The sequence below is a fragment of the Rosa rugosa genome, chromosome 6 (assembly GCF_958449725.1).
Source record: "Rosa rugosa chromosome 6, drRosRugo1.1, whole genome shotgun sequence".
Lineage (NCBI taxonomy): Eukaryota > Viridiplantae > Streptophyta > Magnoliopsida > Rosales > Rosaceae > Rosa > Rosa rugosa.
The window spans coordinates 29,129,363-29,147,516 of record NC_084825.1 but is presented as its reverse complement, the minus strand read 5'-3'; the positions used below and the strand labels follow the sequence as shown (position 1 = coordinate 29,147,516).

The 18,154-nt window shown below is 39.3% G+C and overlaps 2 protein-coding genes across 3 annotated transcripts; both read left to right on the top strand.

Annotated features, from left to right (window-relative positions):
• Nucleotides 1-5,060: 5,060 nt before the first annotated feature.
• LOC133717137 (F-box/kelch-repeat protein At3g23880-like) lies at nucleotides 5,061-8,956 on the top strand. 2 transcript variants are annotated; one of them, XR_009849438.1, is made up of 3 exons: nucleotides 5,061-6,341; nucleotides 7,993-8,106; nucleotides 8,384-8,956. XR_009849438.1 is itself a non-coding variant. In XM_062143793.1 (2 exons), the coding sequence occupies exon 1, from the start codon at nucleotides 5,204-5,206 to the stop codon at nucleotides 6,335-6,337; it is 1,134 nt and encodes a 377-aa protein (XP_061999777.1). In that variant the 5' UTR covers nucleotides 5,061-5,203; the 3' UTR covers nucleotides 6,338-6,341; nucleotides 7,993-8,241. The 2 variants fall into 2 exon arrangements, 1 of the variants encoding a protein (XP_061999777.1); XM_062143793.1 differs by lacking the exon at nucleotides 8,384-8,956 and having other exon boundaries at nucleotides 7,993-8,241.
• LOC133716550 (receptor-like protein 7) lies at nucleotides 8,386-18,129 on the top strand. The gene is made up of 3 exons (XM_062143247.1): nucleotides 8,386-8,757; nucleotides 16,853-17,990; nucleotides 18,107-18,129. The coding sequence occupies exons 1-3, from the start codon at nucleotides 8,386-8,388 to the stop codon at nucleotides 18,127-18,129; spliced, it is 1,533 nt and encodes a 510-aa protein (XP_061999231.1).
• The last annotated feature ends 25 nt before the right edge of the window (nucleotides 18,130-18,154 follow it).

Below are 18,154 nucleotides of genomic sequence, written 5' to 3'. Positions count from 1 at the left end.
TGGGGGTGCTCTGCTAGGGCTGATATGGATCGCTGGGAAACCAAGTCACGACGGACTCAAGTCAACAGTCGAATTATAGGGATGAAAGTTGTAGTGAGAGATGCGTTTTTCGTCAATCTGTGACTAACTAGTTTTGGGGGGAGGAGGCTCGATGGCAATGAGGACTGTTGCTGCTCTGCTGGGGAGTTGCCGATGACGTTGGAGATGATAGTGGCGCGAAGCTACGTCGGGGTGCCTTGGTTGATGGGCCTTGCGATAGATGGAGGCGCAATGCTAGAGCTAGTGAGCGGCGGCGTTACTGTGGCTCACTCTGCAACCTGGCTGAGGAAGGGGGCGGCGAAGAACTGTGATGCAAGTCCGGCCATGTCTTTAGGGTTTGGCCCAAGTGTGTAAAGAAGTTTTGGGTTCTTTCACAGGCCTATGTTGCAGCTAGGGTTTGGCTTTTGGGTTTGGGCTTTTAGCGGTTGATTTTGGGCTTTGGGCTCTTTGTTTTTGTTATTTGTTCTTAAGGCGGTGAATGGCTTACCAGAGTTAAATCACTCTTCTGAGGTTGAGAGCTCCGACCCTAATAGATCTAAAAACAAGAATCCCAAAACTAAGAAGTGTGATGATGAAGAAGTGTTGCAGTTAACTTATCCTTGCAAATCTCCTAGCTCTAGCTTTAAGGGCAAGGAAAAAAATTAGTTTTTTGTTTAAACTTAGCCTATTACTATGCATTGTCTGGTTCATAGTTGCATAACCTTACTTTAATAACTGAGCAATAGAAGTCTAAGTGGACATATCCCTATATATCACCGTGGTACCACCACCACTTTTTATCTGTCTATAGATGGCAGCAGAATGGTATGTAATAGCTATTCTGACTTAAGTTTTATAATCAATGAAAATCTATCTAATGATTTATTCAAAAAATATTTAGATACATGCATTTTCTTTCGCATGCGGTCTATTTAAGAAGTCAAATTCTTTTTACATGGTCTAAGATTTTCAAGGAGTGCCCATTAAATCCTTGATGTGATTTCATTGTGTCAACAAGTCTTGCGGTTCCTAGTGAGGTGGGGATTGTGTTTGTTAGTTGGCCGATAGCCGATTGGTTAGCAAGGTTACCGATTAGACGTGTATAGAGTCGTTGATGAAGTGGTGGTGAAAATGTGAAATTTGTCAACTAGGTTATAAAATCGCCGAACAATGTGGCCGCATTACAATTGGTGAGGTCATTGATTAGGCAACTGTCGAGATGCCTGTTGGGCAGTAGATAGAGCAAGTTGGCAATGAGTTAGAATTTGGTAAGTTTGACACCTCAACATACTACCATGCCAAGAATCACGTGGCACAATCACTTTTACTAAAATACAAAGATACTCAAGTACATAGATGTTCACTTAGTCACCAATGATCATAAAATTTAGGGTAAATGTCCATTTACCCAAATTTAAATTTGAGCTACACTAACCCCACTTACCCAAACGTATTATAAGATTGCCCACTTACCCAACAAATTACATATTGTTTGCCCTAATACCTAATTAAGTATTTTTTTTAATATTTTTTTTTGTTTATTTTTGAGACAATTTTGCCCTCCCTGTCTTTGTCACTTAGAGAGAGAAGTCATCGGAGACTGCACCAGACTTTGGTCAACGGCTGCCGGACTCCGGTCACCGGTCGCCGGAAACCTCGCCGGATGTCTCTAAAGAGGTTGTCGGAGATCTCATAGGTCACCGGAGAATATTATTGCCCCAATAAAAAGTTTATTGCCCCGCAATAAAAGTTTATTGCCCCGCAATGAAAAGTTTATTGCCCCGCAATGAAAAGTTTATCGCCCCGCAATGAAAAGTATATTGCCTCCCAATAAAATGTTTATTGCCCCAAAATAAAATGTTTATTGCCCCAGCAAAATAATTACATCAGTTAACTATTAGTACAGTCTGTCACTGATCTACAAAATCTACCAAACAGATGCTATACTAACGTAACTGGAATTAAAACATCATTTTCTACATATTTCTCATACTTTTCGATAAAATCAATAGAGTTAAGCAGCATATCAAAATGTACATGGATCTAGCCACCACACCGGCCCTTTTCCAGCAACACCATTAATACACCCTCCTTCTTGGCCTCGCAGTACTTCCCCAGCCCCAACCAGGCCTTCATGGCCATCACTACAGACAAAATGTAAAGTCTCAAAGCTTGAAGCAGCTCCACCATAAAAGTCACATGTTCTTCAGTGAGCCTGACATTGATCTAAGCTCAAAACGCCATAGCCAAGCTTTATCCAAATGCCTCTCTCTCTTTCCACTATGGCTCAGCCCCTCTGCGATTCACAACCTGCATTTCTCTCTTCCTTTCACCTCAAACACCACCACAAACTTCTTCAATTCACCTCCACCGCCAGAACCAACCACCGAGTCTTTCTCTCCTTTCATTTCTCTAATGCCAGATGCTCCCAATTTTCTCTACTCAAATCGGCTTCTATTAACGGCTACACGGCGAAAGAGTAAGAAAAGGAAAACCATAAATCCGACGAAATCGAGGTCGCGCTATTCTAGCAGCTCCGGCGACTGTTTGCTTTTCTCCGGTCAATTTTGCCCCTGCGGAGATTGGTTTAACTTCTCCGATGACGCCGAAATTACAATCTTCGCGAAGCCGGTGACTATGACGCGGAATATGACTATGATGGCTTGCTGGGATGGCACCGGAGCTGGACTGCAGTAAATTGGGGTCAGAGATGTCGAGGCGGAGCGAGGAGAGGCCGAGGGAGGATACGACAGAGACCACGCGCTCCGGGGTCAGCGGGGTGGGGTAGGTTGTGATGGTGTCCGGTGAGGCGGTTGCGGTGAGGAGGGTGAGACGGCGGAGAGAGAGAAGTGGGAAGCCATGGCGAGATAGAGAGAGAGGGGGGTTTGTAATTTTTAAATTTTGGGAGTCTAAAAAAGTCTTTTTACCTTTAAGTAGGTAAGTGGGCACAAAAAACTGTTAGTGGAGTAATTGGGTTCATGTTAGGCCAAATTTGGGCATTTGGTCAAGAACCCTAAAATTTATGGTTAGGCGCCATTGGATATAAAATAAAACAAGAGTGTTTGGTAGCTTTTATTTTTATTTTTTATTTTATTACATGATTTCAGCCGTAACTTTTATGGCGTTAATTATTTCAAATAATTAACAGAACACAGTTCACTCACAAAGATTTTTTAAATCCATGCGGATCAAAACTTAACCTTTTTTAACCACTTTGTCCAGTGAGGTTGATCGAGTGGCCTAGCATGGAACCCTCATGTCTAGCGTTCGAGTCCCAACTCTCACCAGTTTGAGGGGCATTTGAATTGGTGCATCTGTAGCAGGGGATTAGTCTAGCTTTGCTGGGATACCCAGAACCGTAATGTGTAGTGTTCGAGTCCCAACTCCCACCAGTTGCTGGTCACAAAGTTTGAGGAGCCTTCGAATTTGTGCATCTGCGGCAAGAGATTAGTCTGCCTTTGCTGAGATATTTTTATGGACCTCGATCTGAATACTTATTGAATGAATATGTTATTAACTCGCTAACTTAACCGAAATAGCTTATTGCCTTATTACCACGCTCAAGAGTTAAAAAGGAAAAAAAAAAAAAAAAAACAACAACAAAAGACTTGGCCCTTTTTTCATTGGGAAAAAAATGCAAACAGTACCTAACCTTTGGCCCATTAGTAACTTTAGTACCTAAAAAAAAAAAAAATTCATTTTGGTACCTGAAGTTCAGACCCCAACCCAACATTAGTACCTAAAACACTGTTGCCGTTACGGCGTTAGTCAACTAACATAACTTGAAGGGCATATAAGTAATTTCAACTCTAATTTTTTTTTTGTCTTTTTTTTTTTTTTTAATTTCCTCTCTCTCCACCCTGCAAAGCCCCGACGCCAACTCCGGCTACTACCAGAGTCGGGCCGCCCACCACGGCGTCGCCACCAACCCTCTCTCTCACCGCCGTCGACCTCGACTGCCATCGCTGTCAATTGCATCTCCGATTTGGATTCCGACCTCGACTACTCAGTTTTTGTCGTCGTCGACCTCAACAACTCCACCTCCAAGTCCGATTACGACCTTGACTGATCAGCCAGCGAGGAGAAAGCTGATCTGATCGTCTTTGGCTAGGATTGATGAGGACCTTACATCTCCATTTGCAGCCTCGATTGCACGTGGATGAGGAGAAAACTGGATTGATGACCAGATCTTATCTTTGGCGCCCTTATCATCCACAACAAACACAAAGCTTGAATTACAGAGCGGTCTATTGCCGACTCCATTGAGGTTCCATCAATTTGAGGCTGAAACGAGGTGGACCAAAACCTGCTCAATCTAATTTCAATTTGACTGGAAGAATTGAGTTCTTCAGGTCTGGTGTTAAAGATCAAGGACGACGTTTGTTGTCGTGATAGAGGTCCATCAGAGGTATGGTGGAGCAGCGGAAATGTCGAACTGGATTTGGGCGACGCGGAAGAAGCCGGGGGATTCGCTGGGTATATCTGAGGAGACCATCTTTGTTTTCCAATCCAAATCAACCATAATTAGCAGAGAGAGAGAGGAACTGAAATTTGGTCAATATGATGATGATTTTGTTCTCTGATTTCTCTCCCCAGTTTTAGGCTATGGTTATCAATAGGCAAGGTACTTTTATTGTGTCGGGCTTCAAATATCAGATTATCAGGTACCAAAGTGATATATACTTTGGTCAGTTGGTGCCAAGAAATGGATTCACTGTGACTGAATTGGCGGGAATAGTTGAAGGGACCAGAATACCCCTCAAAGTTTGCCAGGTGGCTAGCGCCGTAACAGTCAACAGTATTTTAGGTATTAATGTTGGGTCGGAGTCCGAACTTTAGGTACCAAAGTGATATTTTCAGGTACTAAAGTTATTAATAGGTCAAAAGTCAGGTACTGTTTGCATTTTTTTCCTTTTTTCATTTTATATTTTATATTCAAAAAGTGCTACCAGCAAAACGCATTTCATTTCAGACCAATACAACAGGCTCAGAAGTGAGAACGCAGTGGCTGAAGAGCTGGTGAGAAACTGTTGAGAGAGCTCAAAATCCAAGATATACAAGAATTCGAAGAAGTTCATACACGCGCCGCCGTCACTGCCACTGCACTCGACCGTTCCAAAGATCTCTCCTCCAAAACGCACTGCATCGGCCTTCCTCCGAATTCAAACTAATCGCCACCAATTCCATGGCGAACGCCGGCGGCCTTCATAAGCGAGCTCTTACCAGTCTCGCCGACCACGATGGCGTCCTTGACGAGATTCTGGCAAGGCTACCGGTCAAATCACTGATGCGATTTCGCTGCGTCTGCAACTCATGGCGTTCTCTCATTTCACAGTCTCATTTTGTCACCAAGCACTTCACTTACGCAAGCCAAGGCATCACCGAGTCCACCTCAAGGCTCCTTTTCTCGACGAATCCTGTCGAATCCATAGACTACGAAGCCTTGAAGGATCTGAATGATGAAGATTCTCATCTTGCAATTAGAAAGCTCAAGTTTCCGGTAATGTTCCCTGATTCAAGTATTACAACAATTATAGGTTCTTGCAATGGGCTGATATGCATAGATGTTGACCAGGAAGGGATTGTGATATGGAACCCTTGTACTGGAGAAGCCAATGTGTTGCCAAAACGTACTGATGATTGCATACCGCAGTTTTGGGGATTTGGTTATGATTCCACTCATGATGATTATAAGGTAGTGAGAGGGTACAATTATAGAGTTAGGGGTTCTAAGGAAACAGTGGTTCAGGTCTTTAGTTTAAAATCAGGTTCATGGAGGACCCATGAGGGTCTCGGTTACTTTAACTTGGCAGGGCGGGGGTGCTTGTTAAACGGGGTTCTGCATTGGTTAGAGACCACATTCACTGATTATCATCCGACAGGGTCGAGGATTATCTCATTTGATTTAGGGGAGGAGGAGTTTAGGGAGATGCTTGCATTGCCCTATAATGCCTGTTTTAGTTATATTTTTACTCTTGGAGATTGTCTCAGTGTGTATAGACTTGGCTTCCTACACAATGAGACCACTGGTTTTAGAATATGGATGATGAAAGGGGTCAAGGAGTCTTGGACTGAGGTTATATCTTCAGAGAGTTTACCTGAAGAGTATGAATTATCTCTCTTGACACCTCTGTGCATTTTAGAGAACGGTGAAGTTTTGATGGTTAAAATAGATAATTATCAGTCCTTGGTGTTATATAGCCCGAAGGAACAGATATTTAGGGTTGTTATTAGGACGCAAAACAAATGGAAGTTGGATACAGCCATTTACAGGGAGACTTTAGTTTCACCAGTAACCAGACGTGTTGCAGACATCTGACATTGTGAGTCTTTTCTTGCCCTTTTCTGTCAGATATGATGCCTGGGGCATGAATCTTTATGTTAGGAGTGGCATAATGGTAGATGATAGCTAGTACTAAGAAAATGTAACTAAGTTTTTACTCTTAAACGATAAAATTTAGTGTAACAGTAGTATTTGGATTTGTCTGTCATTATTTTTCTGGATCTCACCTTTGTTGTTGGAGAGAGTATTATGCACTAGTATCACGCGTTTGCTTTTTCAATTGCCATTTGGTGACTTACTTGCATTCTTCAGCTTCCATCTTGGTGTGAGTCTGTGACTCTTCTTTTTTACACTTTTGTTGACAGTAATAACAATCACTGGAAAACTATGTTTAGCATTCAGTCTTTACTTCACTATTGGTTCAAATGCATAAATTTGGGGAATGTGTGACATGCTATATACAGTTAATTAAGTTTCAAATGTAATAAGTGTTCCAATGAAAAGCATGTTTGAAAGTTATACATGAGTTATGTCTTTCAGCAACCTTTATACTTCATAGCTGTTAGAAGTTGAAACTGCAATACTTCTAAATTTCAATCATGTTCTTAGGTTGGGCAGGGTCACTGGAAATGCATTCATATACCTAATCTATTTTCCACTTCTGATACTTTTGGATAACTCTTCGAAATTTTAGTTACTTACCACATTACAGTGATTCAAAATGAAAAAGATTCTTAAGATAGCTTAGTTATCTTTCCTTCGCTCTCTTTATGCATTTTTTTTTCTGTCTAAAGTGGGAAAATGCTGACTTTGCAATTTTTTATTGTTACCTTGTATAAGGCATTAACATGAAAAAATTATGTTCCAGTTTTCGTATCTGGCTTTGAGTTGTAGGAATTGCTGAACTATAAACCAATCCGTTGCTAAGTCTCACAGACTCTTTAAATAATATTATTGATTGTTCTGATTAATATAGTTTTGGGTATACAGAGGGCATTGATGTTGCAATAGAAGTTTGGTTTTGTTACTTTTTTAGGGGTGAAATTGATATCTCTAAGTTTAATGATTTAGCATTTTGGAACAATTGAAAGCCTCTGGCAATGGCCTCAGTGATTATTTTTTTTAATTGGCCTCAGTATTTTTTCAACTAGAAGAATGCTTATTGGATAATTTGTTTGATCCTTCTGGAGCTGGGCATAGTGTTGGTTATATTACTATGTGATGGAAAGTCACTCTCGACACTATAAAGTCTGTATTCTAATTCGATGACATTTGGAGATGGTCAGGGTTCCTTTCCCCACATTCGTTGATTCAAATTCAACTGATCGTTAGAGTCATACATGACTTATGATTGTTAGAGTCACACATTCGTTCCTTTCCCCACATTTGGATTGTGAACGTTACTTCTCTTGTAGAATCACTAATGCATTGTGTCATGCGGTGGTAAAATTTTCCTATATTCTTGTCATTTTGGGACATGTCCACTTTGTTTAGCATGACATCATCGTGATATTTGTTTTTAATTTTTTGTCCAAACCACCATTTTCATTTACTCTGAAATTTGCCTATCCTTTCTTTCACCATTTGTTTGAATGAAGTTGCCTGGTCATGTTTTTGCTCGAGCTTGATTTATTTTTGGTTTTGAGGGTGTGAAGTGCTTGTACTTACTCTTCATAACTCTTGATTGTCAGATTTGTTGGGGAGCTAATGTATCATCACTATGATCCTCAAGGAAATCTCCAAAATATTTGAACCAAGCTGAAGTAAAAGGCTGCTAGAGGTTAACTGCCTAGTTGTAATTCAAGGTGGGATTCAAGAAAAGGGGGGAAGAATGTCTGCGCATTTGATAGACATTTCTGCATCTCCCTCAATTGTACCCTTAATTGAATAACTTTGTTAATTTTCACCGACTGCCTATGAAATAACAGTTTAGGTTTTCATTTGTTTGTTCGTTTTATTCCAGTCATTTCAACATATACCAAGGATACGTTATCGTAAAATGCTCTTATAAAAAACCTAGCTGCTCTATGCTAGGGTTGAAAACCTTCATTTGAGTTCTTGCATCTTCTCTTTTGACTTTAGTGATGGCGGAGGACATGGCATCAAGGCTTGTGGCGGCGTTGGCTTTGACGGAGGACGCGGTGGTGGATTTTGGGGAGGTTGGTTTGGTGGTGGTGATGCAGGAATTTTTCTACTTAGTGGGCCGTTTGATTCAAAGGAAGGTAGGCAATGAGAAGGGCCTTCCGAGCACTCTTTCGGCGATTTGGGGACTTGGTGATCACTTGGCCATCTTAGCGGTGGGAGAGGGCCGATATCTGCTGTTTCGTTTTCGGTGCTGTGATGAGTGCAATAAGATCCTGCATGGGGAACCCTGGTTTTTCAATAGGCGCATGCTCTTACTTGGTGAGTATGATCCTGTAAGGTTGATTACGGCAAACTATGGTTTGGACGACCAAGTTTGACAGGAGGCAGCCAGTGTTGCTTTAGGCATTAAGGGGTAAATTTGGTAAATATAGATAATTATTTAGCAATTAGTATACGTGTAACTTTGAATAATATCAAATTATAGACAAAGCAGACTCATGCACTTAGAAAACAAAGTCCTTTATCTCCTTAATGATAGATATAACATCGGTCTATCTTTTGAACTCATTCATTTGTTTCATCAAAATCAGTTGGGTTTTCTGTGAAAGGTACTTTGTTTTTTCTTATGTTCTGGCTATAGAATACTCGTATCAAAATTTGTTGGTCAGTGTTGCAGATAGTGTCTTGCAACTTGCAGGGTATGCTAATCAATTTTAAAGTAACATTTGGATAGTGAGCGTTCGATCACAGGGATACTTTATAAGCTTTCTTTTCTTATATGCTTACTGATGTTGTTTCTTTTTTAATGAAATTAAGTTGAGTTATTGTTATCTTTGTAATTGGTAAATTATAGAGAGCTAGAGAGGCCAAATCAGATTTCCTTTGTAATCGGTATAATGCTTAGCCTATACTAAACAATAGGGTTGTTTAATTAATACATCTTTGGTGCTGTAGAATCACTTGGCTTTCAAAGTCCGCGAGCTCTATGGAATATGAAAAGCTATATTTTGGTTTAATTACAAAGGTTGTATAATGTATTATAATTGGAGATTTTGTAATGCATGCTACAAATTCAAAGTTTTCATTTGTTCTCTTTGATGTAGTTGACAATGGTTGATGATTACTTTTCCTAACTTTATGGGAAATTAAGTTTCATGTGCCCATGTGAATTTACGTTCCTATAATAATGCCATTTCAGCATGATCAAAGTTTGCAAGTTCCAGGTTTGCTTAGATACTTTAATTTTAGGCCACGTTTGGTTCGTAAAAAGTAAGCATCAAGAAAGGAAACTTGTTCATTCCCTGCATTTGGGATGCAAAAGGAAAGGAAATCATTTCCTAAAGGAAGGGAAAATAAGGGGGAAAGTGGTTCATTCCAAACTCCAAATGAACCACTTTCCCCCATTCTTTCATTGCATTTATTACTCACAACATATTTTTTTATTACATTATTTACCAACTTTTTAACAACTTTCCTGATAACTTTCCTTACGTTACCAAATATCGGAATGGAAAGTTGTTGGGAAATTACATTTCCCTTCCCATGGAAAAGATAAAGGAATTACTTTCTTTTCTATAAACCAAACGAGACCTTAGTGCTATATTTTTGTTAATTATATGTTTAGGTTATCTTCGTCACATTGGCTTTGCAGCCTTAATCTACTCGACGTCTATGTATATATTTGCCCATGTTTTGGTTTAGGTATTTAAGCTGCTTATGGTTGCTACTCGATCGACATCCATGTATTTCCTAGCTTCCATTTTGGATCTTTATTTGGGTTTCTGAAGTATTTTTTCAGTTGTATTTGCACATTGTTTTGTGCTCAATTTCATGTTCATTGTAATTTTTCTTTCATAAGAGGTAAGGTTGATGCCCCCCCCCTCTCCAATTGTACTTTGTTTATTTTATACAGTAAAACCTCGATATATGAATGTTCGATAAATTAAAACCTTAATTAAATAATAAATTTCTCCGGATTTAGTAATAGCCTCGCTAAATGCATAAGATAATAATTTTTCTAGAATATATATATATATATATATATATATATATATATATATATATATATATATATATAAAGTCTGTGTTAAGATGGAGTGACAATTACCCCTTAAAATATGACACATGGCAAGAGACTTAACGCTGTTATGGACGGTGTGTACCATTCTTGGGGCGAACTTCAAACATGGGATACCAAAGTGATAGTTTTGTATAGTCGGATACTGAAGTTAAGAGTGTGTCTTAGTTCGGGTACAGTAACGAAGCTAACGGTTCCATATACTATTGTTAGGTTGAGGTCATAACCATTTTTGAAACTTGAGGTACCAAAATTTATAATAGGTGAAAATGCTTTTCTCTTGTTTAGGCGATTATTAGAGATTTTGTCTTGTGTAGGCTTAATTCAAATAAGTGAGTGAAATGCAGTATTGAGGGACATTTGATCCGTCCTATAATGCTTGGTCATTGATTTAAGGCACAAACTTAAGGGTGTTATATATGTATGCGCCCTTCTAACTTGTCATGATGTAAGTTATGAAGAGCCATTGATTTACTGGACAACGATCAATATTTGTACATAAATTGGCGAATTAATCAACTTGTAATTTGAGTAAATTCACATTTTTTTTTTTGATAAATTTCGCAATTATTAATTTATTTTTTTTAAGGACCAATCCAATCACAACTAAAAAAAAAAAGGACAATCGGAGACCAAAATTGCAATCAAGGTGGAAATAACGCGTCATGATTATTTCGTTGAAGTGAACTATTGATACAAATGCGTCTTCATGACTTCAACAGGGTGTACATTTGACTTTAATACTAGGAGTACTGGCCGGTTTATTGAAATTAAGGTTGAAGGTCACCATCAATAATGTGCTAAAAATATTAGCTAGGGCCTCAGGTAGTTAATACTACAATTTCATTTTATATATTTATTTTTAATAAAAAAAATGATTAAATTATATTAATTTCTCATGACAGTCTGTACAATAATTCAAAGAGAGATGATCAATACACCAGAAATGGAAATTTTATATATTTATTTTTAATAAAAAAAATGATTAAATTATATTAATTTCTCATGACAGTCTGTACAATAATTCAAAGAGAGATGATCAATACACCAGAAATGTCTCCAAGAAGGACGGATATATACAAGAAAAGATGAATAAAGTATATGACTGTGTATATAGAGCTACTCATGATCAACATACAATTCATAAAAATGTCCCGCACCATCGTGAAGTGAAGTGAGCATGTTAAAGAGTTTTTTTAATTCTTTTAATTTTTATTTTTTTGAATTCATTAGTAGTAGCATTCTCACCAATTTGTACAAACTTCCTGGGTCAAACCCTAATATACAATTCCTAAAGATGTCCTGCACCGTCGTGACTCGTGAAGTGTAGTGATCGAGCATGTTAACGAGGTTTTTAAATTTTTTTATTCTTTTTTTTTTTTCCATTAGTGGCATTGTTGCCACATTCTCACTAGTTTGTACAAACTTCTTGCGTCAAACCCACATGCAAGATTTGAAACTTTCAAGGCCTCAGAGGCTCAGAACATTACTAGAACAGTACGTAGATAATTAGGAATTGTATTTGGATTTGTGCAGATTTTTTTTAATTGATAAACTTTTTGAAAAGTCTACAGACTCTTTAAAAAGTTGATAGACTGCTATTGATTTCTTAAAACCATTGATTTTAGCAACAGACTTTTTATTGATTCTTGAAAATCTATATACTTTATTATGAATGACTTCTATAGATTTTCTAGTAAATAAAAATAAAAAACAAAGAACACAACCAATGCAATCCAAATGCAAAGCAAGATAATAAGTTACCTCTTCAATGTTCAAGTATCTTCTAGTAGAACTTGACTCAAATGAATGATTATTACTCTGTCTAGCTAGTTTGTTTTCATTTCTAATCTCCAAATCAACTTAGGATCCAATATAGATCACTTGATGCTTATGGTTAATTATTCTCATCAATTTTGTTCTCACCTATTAACATATATCATAAAAATATTGATCAATGTCTTGATCTATTATCAATCAATCAAAATTCAATTGTTCAAGCTTTCCTTGAGCCATGACATAAATTCAAATCGATGAGAATAATTAATTAATAAGACAAAACGTAGTATTTCATAGAAACACTATTCAAGGTTTTAGGGGTAGTCCACAATATTTGGGTCTAGGGTATCACAATTGAACAAAAAAAAAAAACTTTCAACAACTACAATGAACATGTTGGGTATCAAAAAATATTGATATCATAAAAGATTAGACAAAAGATAAGAAGAAACAAGACAGAGAGATGATAGATAATCAACCTCTTTGCGCGCAGAGAGAAAACTTTGATAGATTTAAAAAAAAAAAAAAAAAAAATCTTTGATAGACTTTTTCAGATCTTTGGTCTAGTGGCTAGAAAATTATTGGAATTTGATATGTATAGTTAACACTACAAAGTCCATGATTATCCTTGATTTTCTAATTCTATAAGTATGAATGAAATTTTAAATATCTCTAAATTTTTATTCATTTTTAAAAGTCCTAATTGAATACCTCTAGATTTTGGTGGAAATTTTCTAGTTCGAAAATGAATTATGTTATTTAAGTAAGATAGCTAAGTAAGGTGCCTCAATCCTTTTCCTCATGAACATCTCAAGAGATTTCACTAAATCCTTAGGGATAATGACCATTTACACAATTTTAGGATAAAAATTGCCCACTTACCCAAACACTCTAAAAGATTGCTCATTTACCCAAACACTCTAAGAGATCATTTCCCTAATACACAATTAATTATTTTTTTATTCCTTTTTATTTATTTTTGGGACATTTTTGCCCTCTCCTACTTTGTCACTCAGAGAGAGGAGTCATTGGAGACCTTGCCGAACTCCTATGACCGGTGGCCGGCCGCGGACTCCTATGACCAGTGGCCGGCTGCGGACTCCGGTGACCGGAATCCGGCGACCGTTCACTCCGGCGTCTGAATTTAGTGCCCCATAATAATAGCCAGTAACCATATTATTGCCCCCAAATAACAAGTTTATTAGGGATCAATAATTAGTGAAAAATGAAGATGTTTTTTATTTTGAAAGTTTTAGTAGGTTTATCCAAATAAATAATTTTATTATTGCCATCCAATAATCTTATTATTGCCCCGTAATAATTTATTATTGCCCAATAAATATTTTATTGCCCCCCAATAATCTTACTATTTTCTTCCAATAATCGTTTTATTGCCCACTAATGATCTTATTATTGCCCAACCAAATCATAAGAAACAAAACAATAACTTCTAGCAACATCCCATATTGAAATCGACCAATTTTTTGGAGAAACAAACCACCGCAATCAATGCCCAGATACAACATTTGCTTACCCTTCTTCTTCCTTCAGCGAGAGAGAGAGAAAGAGAGAGAGAGAGAGAGAGAGAGAGAGAGAGAGAGAGAGAGAGAGAGAGAGAGAGAGAGTTACAGACACATCCAATGACATAGAATATTTTTTTTGGCTATTCTGCTTGGTCTGGGTTCTCTGCCTCTAAACATTGCAGAGAATTTGGGACATGGGCAAGCAACAGACAATTTCTTTCCAAAGCTTGAATTTCCCAAACCCAGACCAAATCCCACTGGTTTCAGAAGCCCACTAGCAATGACCCAGGCATGCCCTGCACCAACACTACCGTCGCACCACCCCTGCCGGATCACCTCCAGTGGTCGACCACCGTCGCTCCACTCCTGTCCCGCCGCCCGACTAGGTTGTCCTCCAAGCATCGCGCCCTAGTACAGTCCGGACACTGCTGCACCCGATCGAGTAGCTTTACTAGAAACCTGACCACCCCTGCCAAAGCAAAACCCTAGAGGACGCCATTGCTGGAGCTCGGTGGTGGTTATCGACGGTTGTGGTTTCGAGGAGCAAACCGAGAGTTGAATTGGTGGACGACCGGAAATTTTCAATCTGTAGGCATGGAGAGAGAGAGAGAGAGAGAGAGAGAGAGAGAGAGAAATCGGTGAGGGGGGAGGAGAGAGAAAATATAGATCGAAGAGGGGAGGGAGGAGAGAGATAGAGAGAGTTGAATGTAATTTATTAATTAAAATAAGGGTAATACTGTCAATAGATGTTAGATTGAGTAAATGGGAGTAAAAAACTCTTAGTAGAATAAGTGGACAATTTTTATCCTAAAATTATGTAAATGGTCATTATCCCAAATCCTTAATTAATGGAATTGAGGACCGAATTAATTATTGGGTTCTTGACCAAAAGCACCAAAATAACAAAAAATTATCCCACTTACCCCAGCAACAGTTTTTTCTTCCCACCTACACAATTTAACAACAAATGACTATTTTGCCCTAAACACAATTAATAAATTACAGCTTCACCACTCAATATCAATCTCTCTGACTCTCTCTCCTCTCTCCCCCATCTCTCCCAACTGACCTCCGGCTCTCTCTCCTCTGGCTACGGCGATCGATCCAGTCCTCTCTCTCCTCTGGCTCCGGCGCTCGACACGACCCTCTCTCTCTCTCTCTCCCCTCCAGCTCCGGTGACGACGCAGCAACTCAGAGATCGGAGGAATCCGGCTTCGTTTCCGGCTTCATGTGGTGTCGCCTTCCGTCCTCACCGCCCTCAGGGGCATCGCCGCGGACCTCAGCGCCGCCCTCAAAACGATGTCGTCTTACTCCAAAGGCAAAATCTTCGTCCTCATCCACTGCCTCTCCCTCTACAAATCCCTCAACGAAAACACCGTCTCCGGCTGGCTGGCCCTCCTCGACTCCGCCGTCGAGGACCTCCCCGATTTCCGCAAAAAAAATCGCCGATCTTTCCAGAGACATGAAGCAAGCTCAATTCAAAGTAAGTGAAGTAATCCAAGCTCTGTAAATCAATTCCTCACTGTTGTTCGAAATTGAACCTCTCAGTATTGAAATTTAGGTCACAGAGAACGAAGAGAGAACTGATTTGGACTAGGCCGATCCCGACACGGCGAAGCAGACGACCATCATCCACGGAGGACGTCAGCGACATGGAAATGAGTGAATCAGATCGGGTTTCGAGGAGGCTCTGGGCTCGAGCTCCCGGAGGACATCAGCGACATCATCCACGATCTTTGCCTCGCCGGAAGACTACTTCCGGTCTCGGGTCTACAGTCGGAAAGATGGGAGAAGATGGCATGGGTGCCCAGATCATTTTCTGGGTGCCCAATCAGTTTTTTTTTTTTTTTTTTAAGTAACGGGACAGTGAAAGAAAAAAAAAATTTTGAATGTCTATTGGGGGGCAATAGACTTCTATTGGAGGGCAATAGACGTTTTGAATTGATGTAATCTCCTTTTTTTTTATAATCAAAGTTTTATTTGTCTAAATTTAGGGAGATTAATTCTCATTCTAGCGATTGAAAGTCCTATTGGAGGGCAATAGAGTCTATTGGGGAGCAATACATGGCTGATAGTCATCTATTGAGGGGCAATACATGGCTGATAATAGTCTATTAGGGGGCAATAGAGGTCTATTGCCCCTCTATTGGGGGAGCAATACATGGCTAATAATCATCTATTGGGGGGCAATACATGGCTGATAGTCGTCTATTGCCCCTCTATTAGGGAGCAATAGATGTCTATTGGGGGCAAAAAAACTTTCCGGGGAGATTTTCAGCAAATTCCGGTGGGCGGTAGCCGGTGACTGGAATCTGGCGAAAGTTGACCGGATTCCGGCGACCGGTGATCGGACTCCGGCGGCCCGTGACCGGGCTCCGGTGAAGTCTCCCATGATTTCTCTCTCTCTCTCTAAGTAATAAAGGGGCGAGGGTAAAATGGTATTAAAAAAAATTAAAAAACAAAAAAAAAATCTTAATGGGGTATTAGGGAAGACTTCCTTAGAGTGTTTTGGGTAAGAGGGAATTAAAAAAACTTAATGGGGTAAGTGGGAAAAAAATCTCTAAAAATGGTGTAAATGGACAAAAATCCTTAATTATTCCTTAGACAAGCAGCCCTTAAATTAATTATTCCTTAGACAAGCAGCCCGTAAATTAAATTTTTTTTTTTCAACGGAAAATTCATTATTCTAGCTGGGTCTATAAATAACTCTCAATAGATCCCACTTAATTCACACTACTGCTTCTTCCATATAAACAGCTGAGAGAGTACTACAGCTAATTAACAAAAAAAAAAAAAAAATTACCTCAACACACGTTCTATGATGGGATTATCCCAGCGCTTGTTTCTGTTTTTCATATTTTTCTTCAGAGGATGCAGCACCTATACTACCCATGAGGTACCCAGTACTGCTCAATTGCTCATATAATTAATATGCTTCTTGTTGTTGTTGTTGTTGTTGTTTAGACCTTTAGGGTTTAGGGAACAGCACCAGTGGTCCAGTACTACCCATGAAGTACCCAGTACTGCTCATATAATCAATATGCTTGTTGTTGTTGTTGTTTCATGTTTCGTTCGTACTCTTTGCAGCTGCCATCTTATTGTCCTGATGAGGAGAGCACTGCATTGCTACAATTCAAGCACAGCTTTACTATCAACGCATCTGCTTCAAGTTTGGTTGGTGCGTATCCAAAAGTTTGGTCGTGGAAAACAGCTCAAGGAGGAAACAACACCAGCTGCTGCACATGGGATGGGGTCGAGTGTGACGAACAGACGGGTCATGTGATTGGGCTTGATCTCAGAAGCAGTTGCCTCTACGGCTCTATCAACTCCAACAGCTCCATCTTTCGTCTTGTTCACCTTCAGAGGCTGAACCTTGCTGATAATCACTTCAATTACTCTCATATCCCTACTAGCATTAGGAATTTTCCAAGGCTCACCCATCTCGACCTCTCTGGTTCTGTGTTTTCTGGTCGAGTCCCATCGGAAGTTTCACAGCTGGTCAAGTTGTCACTGCTTAATCTTTCTTCCAATACCGATCCTTCTTCTGGTGTAGGATTGTTGAAACTTGATGTATCCAACTTCAGAAGTCTGGTTAAAAACTTAACCAGTCTAGAACATCTTCGTCTCCGTTACGTCAACATATCTTCAACAATACCCCATTCCATGGCCAATTTATCATTTTTGACAACCCTCGACTTACATCAATGTGAGTTGTTTGGAAACTTTCCTGTAACAGTTTTCCACTTACAAAACTTGAGAAGTCTCTATCTTAGAGACAACCAAGATCTCATTGGTTATTTGCCTGAATTTAATCAAAGTAGTCGTCTCATAACACTTGATCTTCACGGAACTAGATTTTCAGGGAACTTTCCTTCTTCCATAGGAAAGATTGATTCTTTGAAGCAGTTGGATGTGGCTGCATGCAATTTTTCCGAAGGGTTGGTTCCGTCTTCAATAGGTAATCTTAGACAACTCGTTTATCTAGACCTTTCAGCCAACAAATTTGTAGGTCCGATTCCTGATTCCTTCGCAAACCTTACCCAATTGACTGTGTTTAGGATTAGTACAAGTCCATTAACCGGTCCGGTCCCATCTTGGATAGGTAATTTCAGCAAGCTAGTTTACCTAGATTTTTCGTATAGTAGACTGAATGGTTCAATTCTTGCTTCATTTTCCAATCTCACGAACCTCGAGATTCTTTATCTTCAGTATAATGACCTGAGAGGTACAGTGGAGTTTCAAACGTTTCAAAACCTTCAAAATCTCAACCAACTCGATCTAAGTGCTAATAATCTGGAATTTCTCACTGACTCAGTGATTATCAATGCAACAGTTCCACAGTTCCAGGTTCTAGGATTGGCTAGATGCAACTTAACACAGTTCCCATAT